The sequence below is a fragment of the Chlorocebus sabaeus genome, chromosome 1 (genome assembly GCF_047675955.1).
Source record: "Chlorocebus sabaeus isolate Y175 chromosome 1, mChlSab1.0.hap1, whole genome shotgun sequence".
NCBI classification, from domain to species: domain Eukaryota; kingdom Metazoa; phylum Chordata; class Mammalia; order Primates; family Cercopithecidae; genus Chlorocebus; species Chlorocebus sabaeus.
Window position 1 is genome coordinate 91,066,887 of NC_132904.1, and position 23,030 is coordinate 91,089,916.

At 40.1% G+C, this 23,030-nt stretch overlaps 1 protein-coding gene across 1 annotated transcript; it reads left to right on the top strand.

Moving 5' to 3' along the window:
- The first annotated feature begins 872 nt into the window (after positions 1-872).
- Positions 873-18,617, top strand: C1H11orf97 (chromosome 1 C11orf97 homolog). The gene is made up of 3 exons (XM_008020581.3): positions 873-1,085; positions 6,036-6,140; positions 18,373-18,617. Exons 1-3 carry the CDS (start codon positions 941-943, stop codon positions 18,549-18,551), a joined length of 429 nt encoding a protein of 142 aa, XP_008018772.2. The 5' UTR covers positions 873-940; the 3' UTR covers positions 18,552-18,617.
- Positions 18,618-23,030: the final 4,413 nt, after the last annotated feature.

A 23,030-nucleotide genomic window follows, 5' to 3' on the forward strand; every position in this document is an offset into this window, starting at 1 on the left:
CATGATATCTAAAATTGAAAAACATAAAAAGCAGCAATATAAGGATTTGGTATTAAAAGTGTTTGGCTCTGGGGTACAATGAAGACAGAGGAGGTCTCCTGTATTTGGTTGCAAGCCTTGTAGAACGATTTAAAACTACAACAATGCACATTCAACTTTCATAAAATTAACACCACAACGTAATCCATTTTTTAAGGACTGCAAAACCAAAACCAAGACAAAAGCAACCTTATGCTCCAAATAAAACCCTGAATTTTTCTACTTGCTCTTCAAATTAAAATTTGCTGAATTTGATTTCATCTGTAAAGTTAGTTATTAGTTTATTAGTTTTGTGAGTACAAAAGAGCTTGGAAACTACAATTTGCTTAATAATAGTAATAATTTAGAACGTGAAAGTTGGGATTCATCAGCATTTACTTATTCAATCATGTTGCGTGTGTGTAGCAGGAAGCGGGATGCGACAGGCACAAGGCTGCGTGAAACCAGCAACGGTGTCTTGTACTCACCTGCACACCGGTTCCACTTCTAACTTTTCTGTTCTGGGCAGTCATCTATTCTGTCGGCTTTGGGACCAGACTTCTGAGTCCACATTCCAACGGTGCCGCTTCCTCGCTATGAGGCCTCATGCAGTTTCCTTCGCTTTTTCTGAATCTCAGATTCTGTATCTGGGAATAGTAAAGCCTCTCTTGCCGAGCTCGTGTGAGAAATTAACGAGAAATTAATGGAAAGTCCTTTGCTTAGGTCAAAGATAATAATAACCCCAGCCCCATAACTTCAGCGCCTTCTTTGGCGCGCGAGATACCTAGGGCCGCGGAAGGCGGGCTAGGGGCGGGGAGAATCGGCAGTCACTATGGCAACCCGAGACGCCTCGCGTGCCGGGCGGCCTGCGACTGAGCTGAGAAGGAAATAGTGCCCGGGGCTCTCAGAAGACAGCTGCGGCATGACAGGCGAGGAGGCAGTGGTGGTGACCGCAGTGGTGGCGCCCGAGGCGGGTCGCGAAGAGGAGCAGCCTCCGCCGCCAGCAGGGCTGGGGTGCGAGGCGCGAGAGGAGCCCGGCCGCGGCCGCGTAGAGCACGGCCAGCAGTGTGAGTTCAGCTCCCGCCGCGGACGCTACCGGGAGGAGGGGCGTGGAGAATGAGTGACGGGGCAGCTGGGGGAAACCGCAGTGGAACTGGCTGAGAAAGTTTGCGGCAGGGGAGGTGGAGCTGCTGCTTTTGACAGAGCCAGAGATGATGGCACTGTGGCAGAAAGCATCGGTTCATCTTTCCAAGCCCTCCTTCCCGATAGCCTGCCTGAACCCAGGGTCTGGACATCAGCTCCGATTTAATCGGTAGTTGCATTCTTCTGAAAGGAATTACACACACACACACACACACACACACATACACACACATTTATATGTATACCATTTTATACATGCATTTGTATATGTATATGTATGTGTATGTATGCATGCGTATACACCCTTAGAAACACGCAGCTCATTTTGCCAGTTATTTCATTTTACAGATGAGGAAATTGAGATCTAAACCAGAGGAAAGAAAGTGACTTGCCACAGTCAGTCAGTGCAGGTGAAATACTTAAATCACTTTTAACTTCCATCTCTTGGACTCTCAGTCTACAACTACCCAATCCTTTTAGAATCTCATAATTATGGGTCACATTTTAACGCACTGTTCTTTGCTCTCTGCCCTGCCAAACACACAATATTCAAATAGGTAAAGACAGTTCTGGCCCACAGCCACAGTGGAAGTGGCTGTAATTTGGGTCCTAGCCAGGTTGTTACTCACCCATACTGTTTCATGAATTAACAGATATTTCACAGCCTCTTGCACCCCAGGTCTTGAGTAGGTGCTAAGGAATAATGATGAGAATAATAGACCAGAGGAACAGAGTAGTTTCCAGCCCTTCCGCAGCGCCTCCTTGATTGCCTTTCTGGAGAGCAGACTGGGGTTCTCCACGGTTCCTCTGCACTGGCGGGCCCCAGGAGAGAGGGTTGGGCCGAAGCACCTCCTTTGGTGGACCACACACTCTTCTCCCCAGAGACCTCATCAAGGAGTTACAGAACCACTGCCTCCTGGTGAAAGGGGCCTCTTCCCTGGGCATCAGCTCCAGTATGACTATGAAACGTCATTCCTTGTGTTATTATCAGCAGCATGCAGAGGCCTTGCTTAGATATATTTAATAAATTCAGTATATTTGGGTAATGGAGATTACTCACATAAATTCAGTATATTTGGGAAATGGAGATTCTTTACTCCTACTTAAAATTATTATGATTATTATGATTTTTAGACAGCTCTGTTGCCAGGCTGGAGTGCAGTGGCATGATCTGGGCTCACTGCAACTCCACCTCCTGGGTTCAAGCAATTCTCATGCATCAGCCTCCTAAGTAGCTGAGATTACAGGCACACACCACCATGCCCGGCTAATTTTTTCGCATTTTTAGTAGAGACAGGGTATCGCTACGTTGGTCAGGCTGGTCTTCAACTCCTGGCCTCTAGTGATCCGCTAGCCTCAGCCTCCCAAATTGCTGGGATTACAGGCATGAGCCACCGCACCCGGCCTCCTACTTCAAATTCTATCAGGAAACTTCTCCATTAAAGATGCTAGTATCTAAGTTTCTTTAGTCCTGTGGCTCTAGGAGTAAAAGGTGGGATTAACATTCACTCATCAATTTAACATATATTGAGTCTTTACTACATGCCAGGCATTGGACAAGTTTCAGGGAAAGGACTAATGTCTTAAGGTAGATGTCCAAACTTTCACAAGCTCACAAAGTTGGAGTGGGAAAATGAAAGAGTTCCTGCCTCAGCCTCCCTCAGAACCTCCTTTTAGGGGCTCAGCCTAAGTAGAGACAGGCTGTTCGCACAAGCACAAAGTACTCAGTCAATTTTCAAATGTTTCTAATTATTGGAAAAGTCTTCAGTCTCTCTACAGCTTCTACTCCCTAATCACAGGCCTGCTCTCAAACACGAAGTGTGGTTGTTTCCCATGTAAACATCCTTGAATTATATAAAGGCGGCTATTTGAGTACCAACCAAATCTTTCATAGTCTTAATGTCACCTTTATTTTGTTTAATTTTTGCTTTTTTTTTTTTTTTGGAGATGGAGCCTCACTCTGTCACCCAGGCTGGAGTGCAGTGGCACAATCTTGGCTCACTGCAACTTCCCCCTCCCGGGTTCAAGCAATTCTTTTGCCTCCCAGGTAGCTGGGACCACAGGCACGCACCATCACGCCTGGCTAATTGTTGTATTTTTGATAGAGATGGGGTTTCACCATGTTGGCCAGGCTGGTCCTGGACTCCTGACCTCAAGTGATCCGCCCACCTCAGCCTCCCAAAATTCAGGGATTACAAGCGTTAGTCACCGTGCCTGGCCAATGTCACCTTTAAGATCACTTGTAGTGCTCTAACCTGGCTGGCTGGCCACTTCTTCCAACAATCTCCAATGTATCAAATCACTGAAACCTGTATTCTAGGTATGAACTGTTTAGTAGAGTGCAGTGGATCTATAACTGTGGGTTGTAATAAACTATAAACAATTTTTAATAACCCTAGGAGCTTGGGAGACTCAGGTAAGTGTGGCTTCTCATTTTCATGATTTTAGTTTTATGACTTAAGGAAGCTACTTTCTCAACTATAAAACAGGAATAATTATACTTGCCCATAGGTCATTGTGAGAAAGGGAAATAGTAATATATGTAAGATGCAATTGTTATTAGCTCTCAGCAAAAAAAAAAACAAACAACAACAACAACAACAAAGAATCCCAAAAACCTGGAATAATATTGTTTCAAAAGAAATTCTGAAATAACATTGTTCTTAATTATCCTTCTCAGTGATCACAGCTCCTCATGTATATATAAACAAGACATCTATCGACCAATCCACTCAAAATGCTGGTAAAGATCAACATCAAACTGCTATGTTAGACTTTGTAGATTTTTCTTTCTCTCTTTCCCTTCCTTCCTTTTTGCTTTTTTTAATTTTCTTTCCCTTCCTTTTCTTTCCCTTTCTCCTTTTCTTTCCTTTTTCCTTTCCTCTTTCCTTTCTCCTTTCCTTTCCCCTTTCCTTTCCTTTCTTTTCTCCTTTCTCCTTTCTTTCCCTTTTTCCTTTCCTCTCCTCTCCCTTCCTTCCTAGCCAAGTTTGTGAAAACTTTTTCTGCCTGAAAGTTCTCTCTCCTCTCCCCTCCCTTTCTATCCCCTCGTTTCCTTTCTTCTCCTGAGCAGGAGATATTTGTTCGTACTAGCTCCTTAGTACTCTCCCAATTACAACAATTCTTCGAATCCCCTTTAGTGATTTCTTCTGTACATTTTCCTAGCAGCAGGACTGAAATTTATCAGGAGACCTGAACTGACAGCAGGTGATCTTTTCCTTTCTGTTGTTCTGTTATAGGCTTAGTTTTCTTCCTAGCCAAGTTTGTGAACCCTTTTTCTGCTTGAAGATCATGATTTAACAGATTAAACCAAAGTTAGGCTTCAGTAATGCTGTTCCCATATTTTATTCATATGACTTCCAACTTTGGGGAAACAAGAATGAGACCCTGAAAGTATGTAATTCTAACTTTTTCATGTCTGAGGGTGTGTCTGGATCTTCATGACTGGGAATGACCTGGGATCACTGCCGGAAGCAGCAGGTCTCTTGCCCCATTTGTGCCAGTCTGCATCCCCGTCAAATTGACTCACTTGTGTTGTTTATTGATTAGTCTGGAAAAGATGAGATATCTGCCCATATATATGGGAGTTTAAAATCAAATCATAAACAACTAAAGTACTCAGTTGTTTAGGTTTTCGTTGGTTCCTTGAATTGAGCTTTTGGGTACTGAGATTAGAACTACCGGTTCACTGACATTCACAGTTACTGTATAACTGCATTGACAGACATGCACACAGAATAGTCTTTAGTTGGAGCTCTAATTTAACAGTGCTTAGTTCTAACTGGACACACATTTGTTGAGCATTTATTATTACATCAAGCTCTATTCTAAGACTCTGATGAACTGAAGAGGCAACATCCCTGCCCTTATGGGGTTTGTGATCTGGTAAAGAAGATAGATATTAAATGAATAGCTACACAAATAATTGTATATAAAGGAATGAAGCTGTATCCAAAATGCAATAAGTAAAATGAAAAATAAAGTAGGGTGCCATGATAAAAAAGTCCTTTCCAGATTGTGGCGTAAGGGAAAGTTTCCCTAAAGAACTAATGTTTAAGGCAAGACCTAAAATTTGAGTAGAAGTTATATAGGCAAAACCAGGAGAAAGGCAGCTCAGGTAGCAAAAACAGCATGTGCAAAGGTAGGAATGAACAGAAGGGCCATGTGGCTGGAGCTCAGAGAGCAAGAGAGAGAGGCTGACAGGAGAGACTGCGGATATGGGTAGGCCCAATAGCACAGAGCTCTTCCGTTTCTCTGGAGTTCTGACATCTGGACTGAGCAGAAGAAATGTAGCTACAGTGTTTAGAACAAACAATTCAGTCCTTGACTGTAGTAGTCATGTCCTATAGGTCCAGATTTAGAGGCCAGGGAAAAGTCCTATGTCCATAAGTGGTTCACTACTACAATTCAGTTTCACTCTTTTAAAATGACGATTTAAAAATGCTGAGATTTTGTTCTCTCTTCTGTACCTGGATTGTAAGCTCCATACACACATCTGTCTTATTCATTGTTCTGTCTTCAGCCCCTAGCCAAATGCTTGTCACAGAGTAGGTCTTTAATAAGAGTTCATTGAATAAATGATTGCAAGTTTTCTTGAAGCTGATGAGAAAACTTTATATATTTCTTCCTAACACCTAAAAGAGGTACCTGAAACTTACCCTACAAGTTCAGGAATTACATGAAAACGTGAAGTCCCAAAAGAACCTAAAGTTCCCATGGAAGAGATCTTTCCAAGATAGAGCCTTCAGGGCAAATTGTCTGATATTTGTATGGAATAACATGTCTTCTTTTTAAAAAATTGTTATCATGTAGATATAATGGCTAGAAGATTGGGCAGAATTTATACTAAGTAATTGATTTTGTTAATGCCTTTATAGGGAAGAAATTTTTATATTGTGAGCCACATAAGAGAATTAAGGAAGTACTGGAAGAAGAACTTTATATTAAGAGAGATGAATGCCACATTAAAAATCCAGCTGCAGGTAATCTCAGTGACAAATGAAGTGTATTTGTGAAATGAATATGAAATTGCTTATCTGATGACAGAGTGTTTTATTATAAAACCATACTATTGAAGTAAAAATAGGTTTTTGGAAAGTTCTTGAACTAGTTTATAATTAATTTGCTTATGTCCAAATAAACTTTCATATCTAGAAAAAAAATAGGCTGGGTGTGGTGGCTCACGCCTATAATCCCAGCACTTTGGGAGGCCAAGGTGGGTGGATCACGAGGTCAGGAGATCGAGACTGTCCTAGCTAAAACGGTGAAACCCCATCTCTACTAACAATACAAAAAATTAGCCAGGCATGGTGGTGGGTGCCTGTAGTCCCAGCTACTCAGGAGGCTGACACAGGAGAATGGCATAAACCTGGAGGCGGAGCTTGCAGTAAGCCAAGATCGTGCCACTGCACTCCAGCCTGGGCGACAGAGCGAGACTCCATATCAAACAAACAAACAAAAAAACAAAAAAAGAGGTAGATATCAATATGTACTTTGCTGTCCCACTTTCTTGGTGGAGTTATTTCTATTTAATGACATGTACAATGTTTTCCAAGTGCCTGAAAAACACAATAATATCTTTAATCTTTATCAATATAGGTATGACAAGTAACAGTGGTTTCCAAACTTTAGATTTGCATCAGAATTACCTGGGAGCTCGTTAAAAGCAGATTGCTGGGCGCCACCCCGGCATATCTGGCTCAGTAGGTCTGCAGTGAGGCCCAAGAATTTGGATTTCTACAAAATTACCAGATGATATTGATGCTGCTGGTCCAGTACCCGACTTTGCAAATCACTGACTTAGCAGAATCTAAGTCATTTACATGGTCATATCATCCAAGGATTTCATCCCATAAAGGATCTGAGCACTGATAGCTCTTATTGATCGTTCATGTGTGAAAGAGATGCTCTAGGAGCCCCAGAATCCCAGATGTTAGTTTGAAACTGCTGACACCCTTCTTACTCATGGTTCCTTCTCAACGATTACTAGATGTATATTTCATGCTATCCCAATCATCAGATTTTTATTGTGACACTCTTGGGTATCAGCAGTTGCTAGAAGAAATAACAAAACTATTGTATTGCATAGACTCCTTCATTAAGAGACCTTGACATTTTTTATGGAGAATTGTTGGTCAACCTGCGAGTGAGGTCCCAATTCACTAAGGATTCCTAAGAGAGAGGCTGCAGGACCAGAAGTCCATCATTTCAGATTACATGATGTATGTTGTGCCCACTGTACTTTTTTTTTTTTTTTTTTGGAACGGAGTCTCGCTCTGTCACCCAGGTTGGAGTACAGTGGCACGATCTCTGCTCACTGCAACCTCCGCCTCCTGGATTCAAGCGATTCTTCTGCCTCATTCTCCTGAGTAGCTGGGATTACAGGCACACAGCACCACGCCCAGCTAATTTTTGTAGTTTTAGTAGAGATGGGGTTTCACCATGTTGGTCAGGTTGGTCTTGAACTCCTGACCTAGTGATCCGCCCGCCTTGGCCTCCCAATGTGCTGGGATTACAGGTGTGAGCCACCGCATCCGACCCCACTTTACATTTCTAAAGCAGACATAGAAACTCCTTTGGGTCTTCTCGTATGACCCATTCTTATAAAAGGAGAGACCAATAAAATGGTGCAATTTGCTCCCACAATATCTTCAAGGAAAGTTTTAAAGTCTATTTTGAATTAAACGAATGGATGCGGAATGACCTACTAGATTTCAGCTGGGAAGCCCTGCCTACATGTACTATTTTCCTGGTGTTTAACATTTTTTTCTAAGGCTATGCTGTTATATTTTGGATTTATCTTCATTGTTTTAAAAATCTATATAAAAGCTAGTTTATACATTAGCTGTATGTTGTATTATTCTTATTGGATACATTAGATTGTGAGACAGTCTGAGTGAATAGGATGTATCATTTGGTTTCTAAAAATTCATTTTCCTAAGCAATCTTTTCAATCTTCCTTTATATAAAAGGAAGACTGTCTGGCTGCTTTTTAAAATAACATCCACTAGAGGTGGCACAGAGGTACTATTTTAGCCTAGAAAAATCTTTCAATGCTGAGAATAGATTCTATAAATTTGGGTTTTAAAATGATATACTTGTGGGAAATCCTGCGCTTTTTAAAATATATATCATGGCTAGAAGCCACATACCATTGGCCAGAACAGGGAATTAGCATCTAGCGAGGGTGCCACACTCTTCCAGCCCAGCCTCAGAGCCTAGAGGCCAGTCATTGAACCTTTGCTTCTAGTTCAGTTTGCAGTGACCCCTCCTTTATATATCTGATGACAGCCATGGCTTCTTTTCCTGGAAGACACATCTTGTTACATACATGCAGAATTTTGCATAAGACTTTTAGAGAATTGTGTGGTTCCTATAGCTACTATTTTAAAATATAAGTACATGTTAACCATTTTCTCCATCCCTTTACTTCTCCTTTGCTACTTCACCTATTCTAATTAAGCGTTTGCTCCCATGGGTCCAGGGAAACTGTTCTTTCCCAGGATTGCAAATAGCCTTCCTTTTGAAGGTCAAATCCAATGATCCCTCCAACATACTCAACCTCTCTGTAACGTCTGATGTAGTTGTTTTCTCCTTCCCTCTAAAAACACTTTCTTAGCTTGGCCTGTAGGTCACAATGCTCCAATTTCCTGGGTTTGCTCCTACCTCTTTAGCTATTCTTTCTCCATCTTCTTTGCTGGCTCTCCCTCCTCCTAGCCTGTATAATTTAGAGGGCTCAGTCACAGGCTCTTTTCTCTACCTACCCTCACACCTTGGGAGAGCTAGCCCTATTGGGCTAATGACTCCAGCAGTTTTTATTTCTACCCTGTACTTTTCCCTTTAAATCCCAAAACCTACTTAATTCTCTACTTGGATGTCGAATAGGCCTCTCAACCTTAAGATGTCCAGAACAGAACTCTTATTCTCTACCCCCAGGCTTTTAAAAACCCATAGGTCTTTCCCATATCATGAGATGGTGCCACCAAACACTAGAGGTCAATTTCTCAAACTCCATATCCAGTCTATCAGCCAATTCTGTTGAATTCAGTATATATCCTAAATCCCCCACCAGCACCGTTGCCAAGCCCCTGTCACCTTTTGCAGGTCTGGCAATAGCATCCTATAACAGCCTCTACTACTGCCCCTGCTACTGTTAATTCTCTGCACTGAAACCAGAGGGATCTTTTACAAACATAAATTGTTACATGTCACCTCCATGCTTAAAGCTGTCTGATGGCTTTTTATTCTTCTCAGACTAGATTTCATGCTTCTATGGCCAGCTCACCTCTCTGATCTCATCTCCTATACTTTCCCACTCCACTTTAACCACATAGGCTTTCTTGACATTTCGGAACATGCCAAACCCATTTTTACCCCTCGGGACATTTAAATGTCACCCAGACATTCAGATGTCTTCCTCTCTCTTCATTCAGGCTTCAACTGCATATGCCATCTTCTCAGAGAGGCCTTTCTGCTCCAGCAGGTCAAAATAGAAACTGTCCTCCAAGTCACCTTCTAATCCCTTATACTGCTTTCTTCTTTCTCCTGTTTTCTATTGCTACCTGAAATTTTATGCAGACAGTCCCCAACTTATCGCGGTTCAACTTAATGGTTTTTCAATGTGATGGTGTGAAAGTTGCTTTTTTCGTGGGCTAGCGATATGCTGTATGACATTCGTTTGCAATGCTGTGCAGTGGCCATGAGCGGCAGCTTCTAGTTAGCTATTCTAATGTAAGTGTTCTGAGCATGTTTAAGGTAGGCTAGGCCAAGCTATGATGTTTGGTAGGTTAGGTGTATGAAATGCATTTTCTACTTAGAATTTTTTTTCAACTTATGATAGGTTTTTCAGGATGTAACTCCATTGTAAGTCGAGGAGCATCCATCTTTCTTTATGTACTTCTTTTTTGGCTATCTGTCCCACTAGAACACAAGCTATCTGAGGATAGGGGCTTAATTTTGCTTACCCCAAATCCTCACAAAGCTATATGATATTGATATTCTGATCCCCATCTTGGGATGAGTAAACTGAGATTTTGAGAGGTTTTTAACTTGCCCAAGGTTATGCATTAAGTAGCAGAACCAGATCCAAATTCAGATCTGACCCCCAATCCCATTGACTTTCTACTAACTATGGTGTCTCTGGTGACACGTTATGGCTAAATGCAGTGGATACTGTTCTGCCTCTAGGTGGCTTGAGCTTTCTGCAACATTTGACATTGTTGATGGCTCTCTCCTTCAACGTTGCTCCTTTCTCAAATTCCATGATACTTAACTGTCCTGGTTCTCCCTCTACTTCTTTCTCACCCTCTGTTAAGCACTCTTTTTATTCACTCCATTCTCCAAATCTTGATGTTTATCAGAATGTTTCCGACAGTCTTGTAATCTTGTTCCTTTAGGTTTCCTGGGATTTTCTCAGACTTTCCACTATGGCCTCTCTAGGATGCCTCTGAAATGTGTCCCTGCAGGTAAACTTCTTTTCCTGGATGTCCCATAAGTCATAAGATAACTCAGGCCCAACATGACCAAAACAAAACTCACACCTATGGGACGGTCGCGGTGGCTAATGACTGTAATCCCAGCACTTTGGGAGGCTGTGACGGGCGGATCACGAGGTCAGGAGATCGAGACCATCCTGGCTAACACGGTGAAACCCCGTCTCTACTAAACATACAAAAAAAAATTAGCCAGGCGCAGTGGTGGGCGCCTGTAGTGCCAGCTACTTGGGAGGCTGAGGCAGGAGAATGGCGTGAACCGGGGAGCTTGCTATAAGCCGAGCTCCGCCACTGCACTCTAGCCTGGGAGACAGAGTGAGACTCCGTCTCAAAACAAACAAACAAACAAACAAACAAACAAAAACACACAAAAAACTCACACCTCTCCCCGACTTGCTCTTCCCCTATATCACCCATCCCAGTGAATAGCATGGCCTAAGGTCCAAATGCAAAACCACAGAGCCATCCCCTATCTCCACACCAGACCCAAATACAAAACCACAGAGCCATCCCCTATCTCCACACCAGACCACCATGTTCCACATCTAATTAGACTGTGAGAGGTACCTTAGTTTGGCTCAAGATCCCAAAATGTTGATCCATATGCCAGGTTCACCTTGCAGACATATTTATTTGCCCTGCAGTATATTTTTTAAATATCTGAACCAGTTGTCAATATTTTAAAATAGAAATTTTATATACAAACTAGACGTCTAGATTTTCTTGAGTGGTGATGGAGCAGGGAGGATAAAGGATGATTTGACAACACCAAGGCACCATTTGCATCAGGCAACAGTGGCTGGGGTTGGGTTACAATGCCCCGTGCTGACCTGCCCACTCCACTGTTCAGCATCCTACACCAAGTTCCCTACTCCAGTGGGAAACATCACAAGTTATGTATGTTCATGTGCCCACTGCAGGTTTTTTCTTCTCATTGTAGAAATAGAAAAAATTGTTTCTCTTGTATGATGCCTTCATCAAAAGTAGTAAAAAAGGGAAAGACTGGGAGAACCAATTATTTCTTACCCCTGGCCAGCTTTACTTATATTACTGGCCTGGCCTCTTACTATGTATATTTGAATTTGTGACTTTGGATAAACACTATATACTATTTTGCAGATATTCCCAAGCCTGTCTAAATTCTAGGGACCCCAACATATATGCATGGATCTCAGCATATTTGTAGCTATGTATGAATTAGCTGGGTTTGTTTGAATTTTAAGACAATCAACTCCATATACTCTCACAACAAAGTAATTGATTGTTGAAGGTGAGACTTCAGTAAGAGTCCAGACTGGATTTTCCTTAACCATAGATAAAATACTGCAATACTGGGCTATGTAGCAAAGCATAGGTGAACTTATTGAAGAGTCTGTTAAGAGCGCGATCTGTCCTGGAGGTAAACAACTTAAATTATAGCATGTTTTATTTTTGAATGAGTTGTCAGTGACAATTATGGAAGTACCCAGAAGCTGTGTGGTTATTTCTGTGCTTTTTCTCTTCTCCTTTGGTTGAATGAAATTGGTAAAAAAAAAAATCAAAAGTTTCAGAAGTTGAGTTTTATGGATGTTGAACAGAATGAACATTATATTTCTTTGGGGATACCATTGGTTGCACAGCTAGTGAGACTCAGGAGAAAGAGTTGTTCAGACTGGGGCTCTTATCTGAATGAGCTGTCCTACTTGTTCTTGTGGTCGTATTGTGACTACAGCTAATAAGGGCTGTGAAGACACTGAAATGGACAAGGTGTCTCACGTGGTTGTTACTTTGCACTCTATACTTGGGTCTAGGGAATGCCATTAGTGACAATAGAAACAATGGGCTGACAGGCCTCTTGTCCTCCCTTCTGTGGACTTTTGATTCCTTGTAGGCTCTTGATGCAGTGATACATGGGCTGAGTTAGAAGCACTGGATGCCAGGGTGAGAGTTAGGGATGTCTTTTTATATGATGATGTTGATGTTGGGAATTATGGTGATAATAGTAGTGATAATGGTTATTATTTACAGAGTTTCTTCTGCACATGATACATTTTTTGCAAATAATCTCTTTTAATTCTTGCAATAACCAGTGAGATATATGCTCTTTTAATTCACATTTTGAAGAACTTGAAGCTGAGGCTCAGGGGGTAACTTGTCCAATGTCACACTGATACCTGGATGCAGGTTTGTCAGAAGCTAATGTTCTTGCTCTTAGTCATTGGGTTCTTCCATCTCTCTTTAAAACATAAGATTATGCCTTCGGAGAGGAACAGAGATTTGAAATTGATTTAGTAGCAAACAGTGTTCTATTCAGTTAAAAAAAAAAAAAGAAATGTTGCTAGTTTTCTCTAAGTTCAGTTTCAGTTTATTTTTTATTTTTTTATTTTTTTATTTTTTTTTTGAGACGGAGTCTCGCTTTGTCGCCCAGGCTGGAGTGCAGTGGTGCAATCTCGGCTCACTGCAAGCTCCGCCTCCCGGGTTCACGCCATTCTCCTGCCTCAGCCTCCCGAGTAGCTGGGACTACAGGCGCCCGCCACTGCGCCCGGCTAATTTTTTTTTCTATTTTTAGTAGAGACGGGGTTTCACCATGGTCTCGATCTCCTGACCTTGTGATCCGCCCGCCTCGGCCTCCCAAAGTGCTGGGATTACAGGCGTGAGCCACCGCGCCCGGCTCAGTTTCAGTTTAGCCCCCAGGTTCAAATTTGAGGTAAAACAGGTTTCAGAGGCTTTCCACATTCCTATCAGATAAGGACAAAGAACCTGAGTCTACTTGAAAAGGTTAACCTCATACTGAAAAAAAAAAAAAAGGAGTGTAATTTTCTCATCAGATCTTTTAATCAGATAAAATGGAATTTGGGCAACTTATAGAACTTTCTGGATAAGGAAGAATTTAGCTGATGTCCATCATTCATATATTCTCAGTGATTTCCTGAAGATTTTCCTTTCCTTACAACTTTTCAAAAACAAAAATGTAGAATTGGCTGAGTGCAGTGGCTCATGCCTGCAATCCCAACACTTTGGGAGGTCGAGGTGGGCCGATCACATGAGGTCAGGAGTTCGAAACCAGCCCAGGCAACATGGTGAAACCTCGTTTCTACTAAAAATACAAAAATTAGCCAGGCCTGGTAGCGTCCGCCTGTGGTCCCAGCTACTCTCTAGGCTGAGGCAGGATAATTGCTTGAACCCAGGAGGCGAATGTTGCAGTGAGCTGAGATCTCACCACTGCACTTCAGCTTGGACAACAGAGCAAGACTCTGTCTCAAGAAGAAAGAAAGAAAGAAAGAAAGAAAGAAAGAAAGAAAGAAAGAAAGAAAGAAAGAAAGAAAGAAAGAAAGAAAGAAGAAAGAAAGAAAGAAAGAAAGAAAGAAAGAAAGAGAGAGAGAGAGAGAGAGAGAGAGAGAGAGAGAGAGAGAGAGAGAGAGAGAGAGAGAGAGAGAGAGAGAAAAGAAAGAAAGAAAGAAAGAAAGAAAGAAAGAAAGAAAGAAAGAAAGAAAGAAAGAAAGAAAGAAAGAGAAAGAGAAAGAAAGGAAAAATGTAGGCTTGTGAGACATTCATTATGGAACTAGTACATTTATTGTATTGTTTATTTTAAAACTATTTCTGCATTTCTATTCTATAAAGGACTTTGTAGAAATAAAGTGATGTATTAATTTAATGTTTTCAAGTTGCAAGGGCTTTTGTATTTTTCTGGCTAAAACCTACAAAGGTTATAGTAGTCATGAAAAATTTGATTAATAAACTTATTAATTTTCCCCTTACATAACACTTCCTTTTCCAATGAATTTCAGAAGTGTATTGCCAAATACATTAATGAGTTCTACATGTGCCTTAATACATGGAAACTTAATTTTGAATGCAGTTTATTTACTACATTAAGTACAAGCTTAGAAAGTGCAAAATGTTGCCAAGCAACTGTGGATATATTTCATTATTTCATTCAATTAAAATGTTTTCTGCACCTACAATATAGGAGGAATTTACTAGACACGAGTTATTCATTATTTCATTCAATTAAAATGTTTTCTGCACCTACAGTATAGGAGGAATTTGCTAGACACGAGTTATTCATTATTTCATTCAATTAAAATGTTTTCTGCACCTACAACATAGGAGGAATTTGCTAGACACCAAAGGCATGTCGAGACAATTATAGAGCCTAGGAGTCGCCAGACATAAATTAAAAGTACTTATATTTTTCTTCCTCTAGTCAAATCTCTGACCTTGTTTGCACAAGAGAAGTACAGATGATATGACTCTAAACTGGCTTTTCAAGCTCCAATGTTCATTATTTACAGTCCAGAGAGAGCTGAAAGGAACTCAAATATTTTTAAGGTGTGAGCTTACCTTCCCTCTAAAACCAGACCAGGTCCTACTGGCTAAAATTTTGGACATAAAGGCATGGTTTAGTCCTTTTAAAATTCAGTATAGGCCGGGCGCGGTGGCTCAAGCCTGTAATCCCAGCACTTTGGGAGGCCGAGGCGGGTGGATCACGAGGTCAGGAGATCAAGACCATCCTGGCTAACATGGTGAAACCCCGTCTCTACTAAAAATACAAAAAACTAGCCGGGCGTGGTGGCGGGCGCCTGTAGTCCCAGCTACTCGGAGGCTGAGGCAGGAGAATGGCGGGAACCCGGGAGGCGGAGCTTGCAGTGAGCCGAGATTGCGTCACTGCACTCCAGCCTGGGTGACACAGCGAGACTCCGTCTCAAAAAAAAAAAAAAAAAAAAAAAAAATTCAGTATAAAAATACACCTATAAAGGTTTCTGAGTGGAAAGTGTTGGAAGCATGAGAGGGAAGAGAGAAGAGGAATCTCTAGAGGATTCTGAGCCTCAAGAAGAGATTTGATTCTTTTCTTCTAGCTTCTCCCTTTGTGCCTGCTGCCCTTTTCTTTTTCAGTTGAGAGGAGTCGACACTTGAAGTCTTTCTGGCTTTGTCTGCCTTCCTCCTTCTGGAATGCACATGCCCTGAGCTGGGGGAGTTAAGTTTCTCTTAAAAGAAGCAGCTGCCTCAGAGAGCATCCACGGTTTTTTCTAGACCCGCTTTTATCCAGTCAAATATATCACCTTCTGGAACTTTTTCACCCAAACATCACTTCACATGTATGAAGGGCTATTATTTTTTTCCTGCAACCATTATCCCTGAATATAGCAAATATTTATGCATAACCATATTTTGCTTTGAGAGTTTCTAATGCATTTCTGGGCATTGGCATTTATATTTCAGCTGTTTTTCTCTATGACATTCTTGTGATTGCATGTGAAAGAGCACACTTACACTTAACTAGTACAATTCTTCCATCTAATTTGATGAGATTTGTCTGCATGGTTCTGATTCCTGATTTTATACTGCTTTCCACGTACTGGATCTTCACAAAGTGTCAACCACAAGTCCAAATCTATTTCCTTGGTCTCCCACAGGGTATCATGCACTGGGGGTATTAAATAAATGTCATGGGCTACTAAGTTTTAGAGTTTATTATCCAGAGGCTGGGGAGCAGCCCTTTTCTTTTTTTTTTTTTTATTATTATTTTACTTTGAGTTCTAGGGTACATGTGCACACATGCAGGTTTGTTACATATGCATACATGTGCTATGTTGGTGTGCTGCGCCCGTTAACTCATTTACATTAGGTATGTCTCCTAATGCTATCCCTCTCCCCTTCCCCTACCCCCAGCAGGCCCTGGTGTTTGATGTTCCCCACCATGTGTCCATGTGTTCTCATTGTTCAGTTCCCACATATAAGTGAGAACATACAGTGTTTGGTTTTCTGTCCTTGTGATAGTTTGCTCAGAATGATGGTTTCCAGCTTCATCCATGTCCCTATGAAGGACATGAACTCATCCTTTTTTATGGCTGCATAGTATTCCATGGTGTATATGTGCCACATTTTCTTAATCCAGTCTATCATTGATGGACATTTGGGTTGGTTCTAAGTCTTTGCTATTGTGAATAGTGCCACAATAAACATACATGTGTTTGTGTCTTTATAGCAGCATGATTTATAATCCTTTGGGTATATGCCCAGTAACGGGGTGGCTGGGTCAAATGGTATTTCTAGTTCTAGATCCTTGAGGAATGACCACACTGTTTCATTTCTTCTAGATTTTCTAGTTTATTTGCATACAGGTGTTTATAGTATTCTCTGATGGTAGTTTGTATTTCTGTGGGATTGGTGGTGATATCCCCTTTATCATTTTTTATTACATCTGATTCTTCTCTCTTTTCTTCTTTATTAGTCTTTCTAGTGGTCTATCAATTTTGTTGATCTTTCCAAAAAACCAGCTCCTGGATTCATGAATTTTTTGAAGGGTTGTTTGTGTCTTTATCTCCTTCAGTTCGGGAGCAGCCCTTTTGTATCTGAATAGGATAGAAGAGGAAACTGGTTTGCATGGCAGGGGAAGACTTAGGTTAGATAGAAGGTACAGCTTAAACTTTCTAAGGTCTTCAACAGAAGAAGATTGTGGAATCTTCCTTGAAGGTCTTTGAAGAAGAGAGAAACTAATCTCGACAGATAACTTCAGCTACTCCACTCAGGAGTGGAAAAGGAGAGGCAGGTATTGACATACAGTTTGGCAAGTCAGTTCAATGACTGTACCTCCAGTCACGGAATCTTAGTCCATGCTTGGATAGTAAAATCATTCTCCCTGTAAAAAAATAGGTATCATTTATTGAGTACAAAGCACTTTACAGCCATCTCATCTAAATCCTACAATAATCCTTCAAGTAGATATTATCATCCCTATTTCAAAATTGAGGACATTAAGACATAGTGGGTTACATAACTTGGTCAAAATCAAATAACTGATAGATGGTAGAACTAAGATCAAAACCCAGATCTCCTCTGAACCCAGAGACTATGCTGCTAGTAATTACTTGCTATGGAACCCTTTAGAGAGGGATCAAATATTGGTGAGGACGCCAGTGGGCAGCCTTGGATCTATGAAGAATGTTTGGCATTAATATTTGCAGCCTTAGAAAAGGGAAAAACAACTTACGGCAACTCACCCAAATTCACCAACTTACTAGACTTGGGTTGCAGTTTTCTACACAGTGGACATTCACCACTTGCTTGTTTGCTGAGTCTCAAAACGTAACCAGGTGATTTTAGGATATGGAGGATAACCAAGTGCGAATCTTTGCTAAACCTTATTGAAAGGCATCAGGGTCCAAGAACTGTAATTATCAATGGGCAAACATCACTTTCCAGGTATTTTGCAATGATTTTTAAAACGTAGGATCCAGTGAGTTTATTGTTGCTCTTTTTCAAGGGGAGATTAGACAGCATCTAGTTTGTGGCTTTTAGAGGATTCTTGGATCTATTGGATGAATTAACTATTGGATGAATTAATGTAGTGATTTTGGTCCTATTATCTTTGGAAATATTTTCTCTTACTGTAGGAATTAAATCAGAATCAGATAAAGTTGACTAAATGAATTCTATTTATTAACTGTTATTTATTCCTGATCCTTCTCTGTTTTGTTATGGATGTTTCTATTATCTATTTGTTTAGGGGCAAGTTAAATGATCTAAGAGCACTGTAGAAGTTTAATTGCATAGAGAATAGTTGAATGAATGAAATGGAATAAAAGATTAAACAAATGATAAAGATTTGGGTGGTTTGATTAGTCAAACCAAATAAACCCACACCCAAATAAATAAAAATCACGAATTAAAATCTTTAAAATACTGTGCTAAAAAGAGAATATGCTAATAATTATTTTCTTGCTTTAAAAAATATTGACAGTGGCCCTGGAAGGAATTTGGAGCATTAAAAGGAATCTCCCTGTGGAAGGCTTGAAGCCAGGACTGCCGAGCAGAAACAGTTTATTGCCACAAGCCAAGTACTATTCCAGGCACGGAGGACTGAGAAGTAAGACCCTGATGCCCTTGACTTCCACTGAAGCCCCTGAGGGGACTTTGTAGTTTACAGACAAGTGGTTTATGCTCTGTTTAAAGATCTCAGTCAGAATTCAACCTTCCTTTGACTTGTTTCTCTTGGGTTGCTTTTAGGTTGGCCATATTATGTCATTATGGAACTCAAACTGTAACAATTCATCTAACCAATTTACCCCCATGGATACAACAGAAGTTCATCCGGGTTACACTCATGACTTTTTTCTTTACTTTCTATCTACACAAGACTTTCTAGCACACAGTCAGCCTTTGTGAAGAGGAATCCTGCACTGTCTTTTCTTCTAGATAGAGGATCATTGTTTCCCAGTGGAAATGAGGAAAGGGAAATGAGGGAATGAAGGAAGAATATGACAGCTACTTTGCTTGGCACTCTTAGTTTCACCTTATTCCAGGAATAAGGCCACCAGACTGGGCCCAGGATACTGTTGTTCCTCAGCAGACATAAACTTTGGAACAAAATATTACTCATTCCTCACTGTCATAGCCAGTGTCTGCCAGGAACATTTGTAGCAGGATGTGGGGAAGACAGAGGTCTTCATATGGAAGCACAGTGTCCAGATAATCTAGGGTCATGCAGCTAGGTACATAAGTCCTTAAAATAGACCTACAATTGGGAGATTACCCTGGGTCAAAAGGGAGAAGTAGATAAAATTCAAGCTTGGTACTCAACCAAGATATGAATCATAATAGCAATGCTATATAGCATTGCTTAGTCTAGATTCTTAATATATACAATAATAGGCTGGCCACAGTGGCTCACACCTGTAATCCCAGTACTTTAGGAGGCCAAGATGGGCAGATTACCTGAGGTCAGGAATTCGAGATCAGCCTGGCCAACATGGTGAAAACCCATCTCTGCTAAAAATACAAAAATTAGCCGGGCATGGTGGCACGCATCTGTAATCCCAGCTACTTGGGAGGCTGAGGCAGAAGAATTCCTTGAACCTGGGAGGCAAAGGTTGCAGTGAGCCAAGATTGCACCACTGCACTCCAGTCTGGGTGACAGAGTGAGATTATATATTAATTATAATATATAATTAATATAAGTATATATTATAATTATATAATTATATAATTTGTAATTTATATATTATATAATATAATTATATAATTTGTAATTAATATATAATGTTGATATAACACATGATACACAATATTTCTATATGATATATAATATTTCTATATTATATAACATACATTATATAATATTTATATATTATATACTATTTATATAGTATATAATATTTATATAGTATATAGTATTTATATAGTATATAGTATTTATATATTATATAATATTTATGTATAACATATTTATGTATTATAGATAGTATTATGTAGTATATAATATTCATATAAGATATAAATATTATATATGATATACATATATACTACATATGTATATACTATATATGTACGTATAGTGTATATATACTATATATGTATATAGTATGCTATACATACTATATATACTATATATGTATATAGTATATAATATTTATATGCTATATCTAATATTTATATATTATATAATATTTATATAGTATATAATATTTATATATTATATAATTATATAGTATATATGTATTATATACTATGTATATATTATATATAATATTTATGTATTATATATTTATATATTATATAATATATGCACACACAATAGTATATAATATTCTATCTAATGTCTACAACAATTACATGAAACAAGTATAATTCATTTCACAGATAAGGAAACTGAGGCACAGGGAGGTGAAATAATTTACCCTGGGTCACTCAGCTAGCAAGTAGAAGAGTAGAATGCTGGGATTTGAACCAAAGCAGTCTGTCTCCAAAGTCCATGCATTCAACCACTAGACACTACTGCGTCTCTGAGCCAAGTGCCCACGAGCTAGGGTGTCTATTAAACTTGAAGTGAGATGAGAGCTCAATAAAAGTGTCACACAGGAGTAGCAGCCCCAGGAGGCCAGGGATGCAGCCTCTGGGATATGGGCTCAGTAAGGGAAAAAATACAGCCACTGAGAAACTGAGACAAGAGGTTAAAAAGAAACAAACACAAAACTTGTTACTAAAGGGGATTCATGTAGCAAACAGGAACCAGTTAGGAAGACTTCGGGTTAATGATAATAAAGTAGTAGTAGCCACCATTTATCATGTGCCAGGCATGGCAGCAAGTGTTTTATATAGTTATGTAATCCACATGATCATATGAGTTGAGGATTATAATCTCCATTTTCTGGGTAAGAAAACTGAGGCACAGAGACACTTCACTACCTACAATCCCATGTTTAGGAGGTAGTGGAGCCAGAACTACAAACCCATGTCCATCTGGCTTCCGAGACTATGCCCTCAGTTCCAAGACTATGGCCCAAGACTACTGGGCCATCACGGCAGAGAATCTAGTCACTGTGCAAAAAGCAACAGTTGTAGTGTTGTGGTTAAATAGGTACAAATGCCAGGGATATGGGAACACAGGGTTTTAGGAATCTGGGAGGCAGCTACCTTCATAATCCACAAAGATACTAGTGTCCTGAAGTAATGGTTGATTCAACCAAAGTCTGGGCCACTTGTCTATTGGAAGCTATTTATCTCAACTTTCCACTCAATTTCTTAGGTTCCACTTATCGTAGGTAATTCCATCATTCCAAGAAAACTCACTAAGTAATTTGTTTTAAAGATGAATGGTTTTCTGCATGCCTATTATGAAACCTATTGAATAACAAATTTCCTTTATTTAAAGACATATAAGTCCAATAAATTACCCAATTTATCGATTGGGGACATATGATAAAAGATTCATGTTTCATTTTGACCATAATTGCATTCCTTTCATCCATACAATTTAAGAGACATTTCATGGCTCCCGTCATTTTTACTCATCCACACTGCATTCCTAGGAGCCCTCGGCCCTCCATTTATTTCCAGCTGGTGCCAAGCCCTTATAGTGGTCATGTTACAATATGTAACTGTTATTGACACATAGCTTAGCTTCACCTCTTTAGGTTGCCAGCTGCATTTTTGTCATATCATATGAGCTGCTACTATCTGCTGTACAATCACAATTGATCAATCTATATGTCAGACTGATAATCAAGAATTAGACCTTTCTCGTTATCAGTGAAAAAAGGAAGATGCTAGGCACAGAAATATCATAGATGAACAAAATCCACAGATAATTTTCTAAAATTGTCAGTAGTAATTAATACACTATCACAAGCTCCATGAAGGCAGGGACTGTCTTTTACTCACCACTGTGTATCTGGCACTTAGCACAGTGCCTGGTACAGTAGGTGCTCAATTGCTATTAGTCATGAGAATGACCAATGAATGAATGAACCAGTAAGTATATGTTAAATGCCTCTTTAGGTTTAGAATCTTCTTACTGCTAACTCACATACCTCCCCTGCTCCCTCAAAAGTATATTGTTTTCTCTACTTGAGACCGCTAAACTAAACCAAATGCAAACAATAGAGGGAAAATCAATGCAACCTACTCTTTTCAGTGTGTGAATCATGAAAAATTGCATATATTTTAAATACATCTTGGAACTAACACTTTCAAAGAGAGGTCTACTGTGGCTTACAATGAGTTTTCCAGGAACTTCTCCCATAAAATATGCTTCAGTTAGATACTTCAGTCAAATCTCACAGTCAATTTAAACAATTCACTTGTGCTTTTTTTTTTTTCTCTTTCTCATGAACAATGTGATCATGGTAGTTAGGACTCTTCCAACATATAATACACATCATTTAAAGTTTAAATTTAGAATTATGATCATCCAACTGTAGTTCTAAAGCATGTTTCCATTAGAGACTGTGATTTGTCTACTGCTTTCATCACACTAAGAGGTTTTATTCATTTACTTTTATCAATCCCAGCATTCTGGGAGGCCAAGGCAGGCAGATCACTTGAGGCCAGGAGTTCAAGACCAGCCTGGTCAACATGGCAAAACCCCGTCTCTACTTAAAATACAAAAATTAGCAGGTGGGGTGATGCACGCTTCTAGTCCCAGCTACTCGGGAGGCTGAAGAATGAGAATCGCTTGAACCCGGGAGGCGGGGGTTGCAGCGACCCAAGATTGAGCCACTTCACTCCAGCCTGGTGACAGAGCAAGACTGTGTCTCAAACAAACAAACAAATGGTAATGGTTGATGACAAAAGACCTTTTATCGTTTCCTTCTTATTCTGTGCCATAAAACAAGCCAGAAAAAAAAAAAAAGTTGTTGTCTAGTCTGGTGCTAAGCTTGAATGTGCCTACAAATCACGTGGTATCTCAATAAAATTCAGACCTGATGCCATAGGTCTGGGGAAGGCTCTGAGAGTCTACATTTCCAACCAGCTCCTAGGTGATGCTGATGCTCCTTGTCTGGAAACTATGCTTCAGTCGTGAGAGTTTGGAAGACTGAGTAGTGGCTTTTCCAGTTACTGGGATGACGTGGGTATGGCTCTTACATTCTGCTCAACCAAATGGGAACGTTACGTCAAATT

Coding starts and splice junctions, on each gene's coding strand:
- C1H11orf97 (XM_008020581.3), top strand. CDS start 941: ATGACAGGCGAGGAGGCAGTGGTGGTGACCGCAGTGGTGGCGCCCGAG. Junction 1,086..6,035: donor CGTAGAGCACGGCCAGCAGT/GTGAGTTCAGCT, acceptor ATGCCTTTATAG/GGAAGAAATTTTTATATTGT. Junction 6,141..18,372: donor CATTAAAAATCCAGCTGCAG/GTAATCTCAGTG, acceptor AAATATTGACAG/TGGCCCTGGAAGGAATTTGG.